The following is a 12,889-nucleotide window of genomic DNA, read 5'->3' on the forward strand; positions in this document are numbered from 1 at the left end:
TGGCCCCGGCCCGTACGGGCACAGCCGGCTCCCGCTGTCCCCGCTCTCCACCGTGCACTGTGACCATAATCCAGGCTGGGTGCCCGGGGGTCCCCCGGAGCCGGTCCCTGTGCGGCCCCTGCCCAACCTGTGCCAGGCCTCAGCAGCTCCTGGCCCGGTGTGACCCCTCAGCACTGCCCGGCCCCCTCCGCGGCTTGGCCTCTTTCACGTGCCCCTTCCAGAAGGAGTTCTGCACAGCAGCGCAAGTGCGTGTTCCCTGGGAACTGCCGTGTTTTATAACTGATACCTTAATTTGCTCTGCAGCAATTGTCACATCCAGGTGGCTGTAGATTCCTTGCATCACCATGTCTATGGTGTAGGTTCCAGCAGTTTCCAGTAGAGAGGTGACCCTAAATACAGGGAATTTATCCACAGCAATAGTTAAAGGCAAAGGTCTTGAGCCCTGCAAGATTTTTCTATAAATCCTTCAGCTGCTCTGTAATTCGAGGTTGAAGGCTGCTGTTGGGACATGTGAGCTCCTGGACCAGCTTGGTGCTCTGCCCTTGCCCTGCAGAGTGCAGACTGGGGCCAATTGGGGCTGCTCAGGTATGTTCTTGGGCATAAAAATTAAAATAGTGAAAACTGGGAACTCTCAAGAGAAAGTAGACTTTTTAATTTATTTTTTTTTTAATGTGGCTGTGGTGCCTCACTGGAATCCAGATAAAAATAACACCATCTTTTGAAAGATTGAGGATATCTGGGTGGGAGGAGAAAAGAGCCTTTAAAATGGATCCCAATGGGCATGTTTTCTGCTAGATAAACCCTGGCGGGCGAGGAGTTGAGCAAAGAGAATAGTGTCATGTTTGAGGAGAAGGTTAGTGTAGAATTAATAGAGATACTATTTACTTCAATAAGGCAGGTGGACATGAAGATTCTTGTCTTTCCTGGTGACTATGCTATTTCAGCTTACAAGATATTTACACTTGTGTGGAACAAAGGTAGGGGAGCAGGGAGAGCTCAGTTCTTGTGAGGTGCTTGGTACACCTGTTACCCAACAGTTGAGTTACTGTGAAATGTTACTAAGCAGGCTTATGGCTCCATAGGATATTTGCAGGGTATTTCACTCAGAGGGCAATGATAATTACTCACCAGTTTGATTTAAGTAATCTGTTGTTTCAGAAATAATTACATGAGTAATACAGCACATTGTAGACAGTCAGGAGGGCTTTTCAGTTTTGTTGTGGTGTCCCTGCACTGTGGTAATAAGTTCACTTCTCTGAGCTCTTCAAAGTAGTAAAAGTATTTCCCTGCTTATTTTGCTGCTCATATGCAATTCACTTGTGTTCATAAAAGATCTAAAAAACCTGAGAGGGAACCTGTGGTATAAATGGAAAGTTTTCTTCATGGTCATGAACTTTTTGTCATGGCAGGCAAGCTCCTGAGCGTGAGAAATTTCTTTTTTTTCAAAAGAACAAGCTAAAAAAATTCAAGTGCTAGAAGCTCAGAAATAAATAACATAAACCTCTATTTGGCTTTCTGTTGTCATGTAAATCTTGATCATGATGTTACCCATTTTCTTGATTTCCACCAAGCCTCCTAGAAAATTCCGCTCTTGGGTGGGATGTGATTTATGGTGCTCTAATATGAGCTGCTTTTTTCTGGATGTGTTTGTGAATAGATGATTTTTGCAGTTTGGGGAGTTGCCATAGGAGTTCTGTGATCATGATGATACCTCTGTGTTGACTCTCACTTTTCTTTTGGGGTAGGTCACCGAGGGCCCTGACTGATAATTTGTCTTCAAATGAATGAGGAGTTTCGCTTCCCCTGGACACTGCTGAAATTCCATAATATACAAGGTCCAGCTTAGGAAAAAAGCTCAATTTGTTTCTTATTATGAAATCTTTTAAAAAGGTAGTTTTTCTGGAGCTGGTTGATGGAAGCTCAGTTGTTCAGATGAAAAGATCAAAAGATTGATACACAGCTGGTGGCAGTGATTATTTACTGACCCCATGTCAGTCAGAGTGCTCAGACTTAGTTTCTCAGACTGCACTGCCTTGGAAAGAGAATTGTGGAAAGAAAAAAACAAAAAAATTCAAGGTGCCCAGATGATGAAGTGATGCTGTAAAAGCACGGGGGATTTTTTTGAAGTGGTCTGTTTGGTTTGCAAAAGGCTTATAAACAGAAGCACACAGCAATATTGTTGTTCAATAAATAGGTACTAAAGTAAATGTTTTAAAACCATAGTTGCCTTAACTATTAACTTTATTTTAAATGGATCAAGTAACAGTTGAAAAATCTCAGCATAGCTACTGTATCTACTTTGCATTTATCTTGACTTAGCTAAAGAAAAGACAACTGATTCCAAAAATAATAGATCTTACTTCTAGTTCTATGCTGCAGTGCATGTAGTGTGTGGATTCCTAGTAATGCAGTGGTTTTTACAAGAGCACAACAGTAGAAAAAGCTTGTGCACCTGTGGATCCCTGACTGGAGCTGCATGCACTTACCATTTGGTTCATGTCTGGGTGATTTCTTTCAGAAATGGGATCAACATGGCACAACGGGGAATAACCAGTGCTGCAGCTGGTTCTCAGCTGTACTTGCTCAGGTTTTATTGCCCACGGTTCAAAGCATTAAGCTGCAGAAAGCCCTGCATCTTGCTTCTCTTTTGTTCAGCCAGACTTTTCCCATCACAGTGTGAAGCTGTATAGTCATGCCTGACCTGGCATGGGAAGCTCATTCTGGAGGCATAGATGCAGCATAGAAATTATTTTTCCTAAAAACTGTGTTTGACCAAAATCACTAAATAGGGCTGGGTGGGGAGAGAGGGCATGTTGTTAGAGCTGAGTGTAAATGTTAGATAAGCTGCTTTAAAAGGTGATTATGTTTCTTATTTTTAGTCAAGTGCTGTAACTGACTAGTACTTCTGGGTATAAGTAGCTGCTGGTGGTATAAACAATGCATTTAAAAAGGATTTCACTCGAGATCAATGGTAATGTAATAGCTCTTGAATTTGCAAGGATTTATGTTAATCAGTGTCAGCAAAGAGTGTTCTGGGTTATGAGTTTCATTGTCCATGTCTTCAGTGAGTGGTTGTTGAGAGTCAAAGTACACTTCTTCCTTGCAGATGCACTCACTGCATAGCTCTGCTGTATTCTCTTGCATAAATGTTGCAGAACCTCGGTAAACTTTGCATAAGAAAATGCCTTTTTGTGACCTGTGAGAGAGTCAAGGGAATTAACCTAAGGACCCGAGCACGAAGCTTGTCTATCAAGTCTGACCAACTGAAAGTAAAAAAACTCAGTGTGTGCAGTATTCATTTTTCTTATTCTGGATTAATCAAGGAATGTAATAGTCCAGTTTGGAGTTTACCGACAGCACAGCAGTAATTTAATGAAATGTAACTCCAGCTGGGCTATCAGGTAGAGTTCAGTGCGTAGGTCAGAGAAAGCTTAGCTTTCATGAGACAGTGGTGCCTTTTGCTGCCCTTTTAACCTTCTTGCCAAGTTCCATTTTCAGCTGATACTCCTTGGTTTCACCTTCTTCTGTTCCACTTTCTCTAGTCTTAGAGGATGAAGAACTGTTTAAGAAATCACAGAAGTAGGACAGAGGTACTAAAAGCTTCAGCACTAGCTAGGCTCAGCTTTTCATTTTGTGTGGATTAATGCTCTGATCTGTATCAAATGCTTTTTGAAGGATAGTAAATGGAATGGAAAGTACAGTCTTGCTGGAGTCAGTGATCTGGCACGAGGGTGGAGGTGAGCAAAAGGCTGGAGTTCCTCTGGAAGCCATGGGATTTACCAGTCTCAGTTCAGGTGAGAACAGTTGGCAGGCGCAACCAAGAACTGGCATCTTGTGCAACTGGAGAAGTTGCTCAATTCAGCAGAGTTTCTCAACAGACATGGAAGATCAGGAAAAACAGAGAAACTCAACAGATAAGAACAAGACAGTGTCAACCTGCTCTGATTTCCTGTTCCAAAGAAGAAGCAGTAGGTGTTGCAGGGGAGAATCACTAATGCTGTAGTGCTTACTGGTTTATTCTACACTGAAGTTCAAATACAAAAGGAATCTGATTAATTCTTTGTAAACAGCAATTACTTGGCAAATGTTTGTCCTTCGGTTTCACAAGACAGCTTTAACTGAAATAACTTGTCACTCTGAAAAAAAGGGAGGGCTTGTTTCTCTCCTGTTTATCTTCCCTACTCCCCCTGCTTTTCTTTGGTTCTTGTCTTTGAGAAGTTGATGCAGAAATTAATTATCTTTCCTTCAGTTCTGCTAATAGATTTTGTTGCAAACACAAACTTGGATGCCAGAATTACTTATTGTTGAAAAATCTGAACTTCACTGTATTTCAATCAATTACTACATTTGAGATAATATGTGCACATACTTAGCAATACCCAAGCTAATGTGGTACTTCTAAGACTCTAATATGCTGTAAATGAAGGGAATTTCTTCATCATCCCTGTTACAAAACCACGGCTACACACATTTTTCCAAAGGGTAAAAACTATTGCATAGTTAGTGGGCTTGCTACATGACTACACACTGAGGTGAATTGTTAGCAGGGACACGGTGATTTACACGAGGGGTTTGGAGGGAGATGGGGGTAAAGTAGGATGGCATTAAGAGTAGCTGAGAGTGAGACAGCCAGGATGAGCCTGTCAGTGAAGAGTTTGGGAGCCCTCGTTAAGGATTCTTCTTGACCAACCAACCCACCCCTTCTCCCCATGTTTGCCAAAAGCAATTTGAAACTAAAGGTAACTAAAGGTGCTACTTTCAAATGAAAGACTGTTTGACCAGGGTTGATAACTCACCTTGGGTTTGTGGCTTGTCATAGACTTGACTGAAGAATTTCTGATGTTGTGGGCAAGCACCAGCTCTGGACAGCTGTGGTAGTGAAAGTCTCATCAGCGAGGAACAAAAATATTTAGGTTTGTATAATTTACCTGAGGGGAAAATCAGCAGGGCTAACAGGTCACATTGTTCACGTACAGTTGCAGTTATATGGGCACTACTTACACAGGCTTAGACTGAATTGTTGGTTAAAAAGGAAAACTGGGATGGGAATGGCCATGCTGCCTTCAAGGCTTTAGCAGGCTCAGTTTCCTTGCAGTTATTTATCTGTAACTATTTCTCATGTGATGTATACTACCAACTAAGCTGGATGACTTCTCATGAAGTCTAGGGGTTTACTTTGAACTGAAATGTTAAAATCAATGCCTTCTGAATCTTATGTCACGCTGCCGTAAGTTGGTAAGAGATCTCTGACTAGCTGTCCAGGGTTTTCTGCTTAAAGTAAACAAAATGTGATGCCAATCTGCCATGAAAACATTCCATAACTAAATTAAATAGGGCACACTGAAAAATAAACTGAGACATTAGAGATACTGGTACCACACTGGTGCTGAAAAATGCTTAAAAATGCATCATCTTTCATTTGGATAAATTAGTAGAAGGTGCAAGTATTTAACATTTCCAGTGTTGTAGAGTTAGTGTATTTCAGGACAGTTCTGCCTGTCGCTTTCTCAGATATCGAAAGAGGGATTAAAGATTTCTTTGTATTTATGCTTTGCTTGATGTCTCCTTTTTTCTCTTTCAGGTGGCTTGTTATTGCAGTTGGTCTAGTTCGGGCATATCTGGCTAAAGGCAGCTACCACAGCCTTTACTATTCAATAGAAAAGCCCTTGAAATTCTTCCAGACTGGAGCTTTGCTTGAGGTGGGTGTAGTCGTATTCCCTGGCATTATGAATATTTGCATGAATATCTTGTATTCATGTATTGTTGTATTTCTTACATTTACTTTAATTCTACTGAACATCTCGCACAAAAGCTGAATTTTCCTTTTAGCAAGTGGTGAGGGAGTTTTACTGTCTGCTGTTTAGCTTGGGCAGCAGAGCTAAATATTAATCATTGAAATGCAAATACTGAATCTTAAGCTCTTGTAACAGAACTAAATGTGTGTCTGAATTGCTTAATTTGAAATGTTAGTGATTTGAATTTTTCTTTTTGTTCTAGATTCTGCACTGTGCACTTGGTAAGCTTGCAAATTTTCAGTTTATTATTTTTATAGAAGACTGCACTTTTAGCAATATATTAGCAAGAAAAATGTTACAGTCTGTGAATTGCCAAATTTAATTCTTGCATAACTTACTAATTTTTGTTTGAAATACATTCCAGTTTTCTACTCCCTAATTTGAGAAGTCACAAAACAGTAAAACTGTGCTTCAGCTCCTATCTGAATGTTCACTAGCCACTATTTAAAGAGTAAGAAGGCATTGAGGTTCCTAAAGCTGCAACTCCAAACTTGCTGTTTTTCATCATCATCCAGACAGTCCCCGTACTAGAGGGGGCATTAGATTGTAGGTTCATAGTGAATTCCTGTGGGGTGTTTTAATAACCAAGTGAGGCAGTGGGGAGAGCTCAAACTCGTGCACAGGAATGTGTCAGCAGAGGGCAGTCTGGTTCTGTCGTTGATGAAGTAGTTCTGACCCTCCTGAATCATCCAGTTACTCTGAACACGCCTTAAAAAGGCAGTTTGTAAACTGTGCACAGATCATCCCAAGAAATGAATGATCATATACACCTCAAATTAATGTAAAGGCTTGTGTGTATCATCTATTTACCTGTGTTGCCAAGGCAGTCCTTCCAATGCTGTTTTATTTTACTAAATCTCAATTATGGGTTTTTTCCAGAATAAACCATACTTCTAAAAAAAATTTGTCAAAAATTAATATTAAAACGTGCCAACTTTAAGGTCTTATTTAACAAGTGGCAAGAAGGGAAAGTTAAATCTTGGAACACTGGACAGAAAACCTTGCAGATAAAATGCTGTTTTTACCATCCTAAATTCATAATGCTCTGCTATTTTCTTGACCTAAACTGGTATGCAGACACCAGTGTTTACTAGTACTAAATCTAAGTATGTAAAAAGTGTAATTGGATTATCATTTCTTCACATTTGGGTGTCTGTGCCCATACAGATCAGTGAGTAGCAAGAGGAAGTCCTGTGTTTCACCTTCCAGGCTGATGCAGAACAGCAAGTAAGATGATTATACAGCCTGCCTGTGTGCAAAACTAATAATTCTGGCTCAGCTGATTTGCTGTGTGGATCCATTTAGCACATGTTATCCTTAAGAGCACAATTTAATATTAGTGAAAAGAGCCCATTAGGGGAATGTGGCAACATTTTATACCATTATTATTCTATCATTGCTTTCCCTAACAAAGCTCTTTTGCAAAGGAGTTATTTTCTCATAACTGGCCATGGATTATATTTTTTTCCTGTTAATGGAAGTGTTTGTCAGCTAAATAAAATGAGGGGGTTTTGCACAGCTGGATGCACTGCTGCTGTCTGCTGTAGTCCTACTGACTCTAGCGAAAGTTTCTATGCAAGGAGAAACAGGAAACTTGCAGAAGCTTATCTGTGACAGATGGCTGTGTGTATCAGCATAACTTTTCTTTCCACATCTTTTCAGTAGAATCTGAAATGTTAGCATCTGTGAGGCAAGTCCTTCAAAATATGAAGGTTGGTAGGGAAGTGTCTCTATGAAGCATGGTTGAGAGCAGGACTTTGACATGTGGCAAAGGTTTAAAAAATGCAGAGCTCTACCTGGAAAGGAAGTAATATGTAGCCCAGAGACCAAGACAACATGGTAAAACTGAAGAGAGCTATGTCTGTAGGATTTTTCTTTTTACTCTCAAAGAAGCCAAACATATGAATGAAAATAATTCAAATGAAACTTGCTTTTGACTTTTCTTATTCTTCCTTCCCGTTTCATTTTCCTCATTGGTTCTCTACATCTTTCTGAGGCTGTTGTGTTGCTTGTGATTTGCATTAGATTTAGAAAAACTTTTTACTGTATTTTAGGAGCTAGACCTGCTCTGGCATTTGTCTTTATCATTTAGCTGTTGGAGGAAAATAAAACTTTATGATGCAAAGTTTAGAAATTTTGTGTAATCTTGCAGTCTAAAGCTATTCCTGCTCTGTCAGACCTGGGTGTGTCCTGTGGGTCCTTTTACTGGCAGTTTAATTGGCACCTCAGAACTTGCTGGGAGAACCAGTGATATCTGCTTCCTTGAGAGGATCTTCAGGTTGTTTCTGTACCTACCACTGCATCAGCTGTTGCTTGGGGTTTGTTTGTTGTGGGGTTGGTTTTTTTGTTGGTTGGTTTGGTGTTTTATGAGTTGTATTTCCAGGAAGGAATTACAAATTTTGCATCTATCAAAATATGGGCTAGATTAGTGTTTCTGAAAAATAATTTTTGCTGGCTGTTTTTTTGGGATATACAGTGCAAAACATATTTATTGTTTTTGCTTTTTAAAGCACAATAATGAAGAGTAACTTGGATATTTTAATCAAACAGGGTTTATCTGAAAGCTTGTATCCCAAAAGCTGTTTGATTGAAATCATCCTATTGAGCTGTTCCATGTATTGAAGAATGTGCTGTTATTACACCAAGACCAATTACTTTTGTTTACATTTTGATGCAGAAAGTCTTGTCAGGGGATTGCACTGCATTAGGCTGTATAAACACACCAAAAAACTAACTCCATATTTTCAAATTAAAAAAAAATTAAATGCTTTCCTTCCAGAAATGTCAAATACCTGGACTTCGGTGTAGCTGTGTTTTATTTCCCCATCCCTACCTCCCACCCTGGTAGTCAGGAATATTTACTAATTGCAAAATATCTTCCAGGCATTGTTCCCTCTTCTGTTGTTCTGACTGCTTTCCAAGTGATGTCAAGGGTTTTCCTGACATGGGCAGTAACACATAGTGTAAAAGAGGTAAGTCAAGCTACAAATTGATAGAAAAACTATTGATCCATGGTGAAAAGCAAGTGTTGATTGCTGTCTTATTGTCCTTAAAATGTCTTCTGTCTGTATCCCAACATGGGAAATTGTTCATTTGAATTTCTGTGAATCAAAAGAAATAAAAATAGATTTGATGTCATCTTTTGTTGATGGTCAAACAGAGCGAGGTCTAATTCTCTCACTGTGAGACATCTAGCTCTTGGATAGATTCTGCAGTCCTTACTGACAGGTAAAGAGGTTCCAGTGTGTAACACAGAACACTGAATTTGGTACAGCCTTCTAGTGTTCATCTCATTAGTGCCATAATTAAAAGGGAAATCTCGCTGCCCTCCTGCATACACAATTCACTTTTTGTGGCATCTGAAACTCCCCCTCAGTTGTTTGTGCACAACAGTGCCTCCATGCTCTCCATTGTCACTCTCCAGGATAATCTCTCCTCTGTCCTTCATTCAACTTTCTTATGTCCAAACTTGGGTGGTCTTTGGGGGCTGTGTGTTTTTTCTCACTGCTCACCACACCAAAGAGTGCTGTACTCTATGCAGATCTCTTTAGAATCCTTTGGAAGCCATGTTTTTTGAAAATTATTCCTGACAGCTGTTTTAAAATCTAGACATGCTTTAATTGGTAGAGGTTATGCTGACTGACTCATGTCATCTGAATCCTTCTAGTAGCCCAAATATGCTGCATCTCTGCTGCTACTTTAGCCAACTAATCTTACTGGTTTTCTTCTCATTAAAGGAAGAAATTAGTCTCGGTACCAGTGTCAGCATGGGTGCCTGAAATAAGTGACAGTCATTTTATGCATAAGATTATTTGTGACTTGTGACTTGCCATGGAGAATGTCTTAAGGAACTTGTCTTACTACAAAGTCTTGAGGGAAGCTGCTTTCTCTTCCTTCCTCCAAAGCTGTTACCAGAGCAGCCAGGCACATGTAGAGTAACATAAGTCGCTGTAGTTCCTAGTAATTAACAGCCCTTTCTGGTATTGTGGTGCTTGTTCACATGAAGCTTTAGTTTCATGCTACTTAAAGTGGAGGAATGTTATTTTTCTCAATAAACATAAAATCTTGGAAATAATTCTTTTCTAACGGATTTCCCTTTTGGTGCAAATTAATGTACTTTGGTCTCTGTTAATTCACTGGGAATCAGTACTAGATTTTGAACAAAAAAAAAAAAAAGCCATAATCTCAACACATTGGATTTTATATATATGTATAAAATACTTTAAAATAAATATTCTTGGAGTTTTGCTTGTTATATATATGATGTTGGGATACCTGGTGCTTCATAAAGAACAGTGATAATCTGTTTTTATGAATTGTCTCCTGGTTTTGATGTAACCCAAATATTAAAGGCTAGATTGAATGGATTAGAATTATTCCATGTGCTGTCTGTTAGACATCAAAGAAAAACCTGTAATATGATTGTGGGTTAGGTTTTTTTGAAGCTTATGCCCACATTCTCACCAGAGAAAGCCAACAAAATGGGAGAAAATGGGAGCAATGAATTTAGCCAAACATTTGACTTTTAACAAGGATTCTTTCAACAATACTCCATGCAGATTTTTTTCCCCACACTTGTGTGGTCTTCTGGCTAAAGTCTTGCGAGAGGCTGTATTATGTGTTGCTTTTTTAATGTCTTAGAAAGTGGGTATAAGAATGGCAAGGATGAGGAATCCTGTGATGAGTTTCTGTAAGTCTGTGACTTAGAGCAAATAAATCAAATAAGAGGCTGTATTCCGCCCCCTCCCCTTCCCCCAACCAGGGAGCCTGCAGGCTCACCTGGGGAGACGTATTGCAAGTGTCACAAGTGTTCTACTTTCTCTAAAGGGCTGTCTGCACAAGTGAGCTCCATGGTGAAGGCCAGGATTAAATTGTCACACAGCTTTATGGAACTTGTAAGCGATGCAGTTGCATGATGAGGTTCTTGTAAAATAAAACTCAGTTTTCCTCTTTAACTTTTTGAGTGAGGCTTGTTCAGTATCTTGCTTTCCAGACTGTTTTCATATATAATACAGCTGAAAGAAGAAATGTGTATTGCATCCCTCCTGTCAGGATACACTTCTGGAAATGTGATGTGATTTGAAGCATGCTTCTCGCCACTAACACGTTTGTGCTTTTTGTTGACTTCAGTGCTGATGTGGTGTTAAACTCAATATGAAGCTATTCACAACAAATGTTAAAGCATGGCAAATGTTAAAGCACTGCACACTTCTCCTTGCCTGCACTGTAGGAGCAGTTGTTGGTATTGTGGAAGAGGGCCTGGCATGTAATCACTGCTGGCCATTACATCAGAAAGGAATCAGTTCAGTGAATTTTACTGTTTCCCCTGCAAAGGAAGGAGGAGAATAAGCAGCCTGGCATGAAGGGCTGGGAGGATGTAGGCATAGGAGAACAGAAAGTGTCCTTCAGTTCAAAAGGTGTCTTTTTGAATTTGTGTAAGCACTGAGATCATCTGGTGACATCATGTCAGGCCTTTGTGGAATTCCATTCTGGTAAATAATTCTGCACCCAGTTCTGATGGGTGGTTAAAAAATGGTGTCAGCAGGCATTTGCTGCTTATCCCATTGGGTTCAATTACAGATGAGTTGCAAATAAGTGTAATACAGTTTTAGAGGAACCTTTGTAGAACACACAGTCAAGAGATGCTGTGAAAGCAACATATACAGCATGTGGAGCTGGTATTGGGACTCCAGTATCTGCAGTTGTGAATTGATATCTTCAATCAGTGGTAAAGCATACTTACCTACAAGAAGGAAGAACATCTTTATTTATTATATTTAAGACTAAGTTGTAGTAAAAAGTCCATGCTGGAAGGGTCAGAACTCTGAATAATGAGTACTGTTGAAAAGGCTGACTCATCACTGCTTTACATCTAGGTAAAATTCGAGCAATGCCATACAACACAATAGTCAGGCGCTTTGTGCCTACTGTGAAGCTTCCTTTCTTTCCCCTTAATTTTATGTTTTATTTTTCAATTACTGTACCAGAGAACCAGCTCTTTGGAGAGAGACGTGCTGTTCCAACATTTTCCATCATTATACTTGCATAGTGCTGCTGGTTTTGCTCTTCTGCATTGGATTGCTTAATTATGTGTTTAGCTGAAATTTTCTGCAAATTTGTCAAACTGTTACTCTTAACGTAGAGAAATTTCCCTTTCCATTCTTAAGGAGAACATTAAAAACCTCTCAGGCTTTATTTTGTCAACTCCCAGTTCTCATCTTGCATCTTAAAAGACAGCGGTTTCTTTGATATTTTAACAAACATTGTCTGCTATTCACAGTACTGAAAAAAAGCTAAGATATATTCAGGAGCCTCCTTGATATGTTGGCTTAAAACATATGCCAAAAACTGATGCCTATTGTATGTTTGACTCCTATTAAGAGAGCTGGACAAATAAGATGTAAATAAAGTGTAAAGTTTGTCCTTCCTTGAAAGACTGGCAGGAAAAAAAGTAGTGGAAGAAGAATTGAATTCTCAGGGCAGCACTGACTGACCTTAGTGGTTTATTAAAGGTCTGTGTATTTGCCTTATCTTCAACCTGGAGGAGGAATGATGCAAATGCAGTATTAGCAGGGGCTAAAAGAATAAGACTCTTGAGCAATTGTTTTGTAAATCAGTTCTCAGGGGATTTATAATATACATTTCAGTCATCTTTATCTGAAGTACTGAAAAATTGTCAGTGCTCAGAGAGAAGTTCTGACAGTGACAGACTGGTGGACAGCTATGTGAGTGTGCAAGAAACTTTATAATGATAACCACCAGTTTCCAGTCTTCTTTCTTCCTTAAATAGGGACACAAGCTATGAAGGCACAATCAATGATTCTTTAGGTAACCTAACAGGGTTGTGTGTTTCATAATAGTGTGAACTATTATTTTAATACTGTTTTAATAACTTATAATACAAAGGAAATGGGGGGAGATTAGACCTCAAAGGCAGTGTTACAGATGTCATATGATAGAGTTGGACTCTAACTGCTGTAATTTTCTACTTTCATGCGTATGATTCACTGTCAGCATCCCAGTTTCTTGTCCTTGCTCATATCCTTGGATGCTACTTCAAGCTACAGACTTTTGGGTTTTGACTTTTCTGAATT

At 39.5% G+C, this 12,889-nt stretch overlaps 1 protein-coding gene across 1 annotated transcript in view; it reads left to right on the forward strand.

Moving 5' to 3' along the window:
- Positions 1-5,543: 5,543 nt before the first annotated feature.
- HACD2 (3-hydroxyacyl-CoA dehydratase 2) overlaps positions 5,544-12,889 on the forward strand; it is an 11,733-nt gene continuing 4,387 nt past the window's right edge. The window contains exons 1-3 of the mRNA XM_008638241.2: positions 5,544-5,699; positions 5,998-6,016; positions 8,679-8,767. Coding sequence (XP_008636463.2) covers positions 5,547-5,699; positions 5,998-6,016; positions 8,679-8,767 — 261 coding nt within the window. The 5' untranslated portion in view covers positions 5,544-5,546. The remainder of the gene's footprint in view (positions 5,700-5,997; positions 6,017-8,678; positions 8,768-12,889) is intronic.

Source organism: Corvus brachyrhynchos, unplaced genomic scaffold (assembly GCF_000691975.1).
Source record: "Corvus brachyrhynchos isolate BGI_N302 unplaced genomic scaffold, ASM69197v1 scaffold126, whole genome shotgun sequence".
In the NCBI taxonomy this organism is placed as follows: Eukaryota; Metazoa; Chordata; class Aves; order Passeriformes; family Corvidae; genus Corvus; species Corvus brachyrhynchos.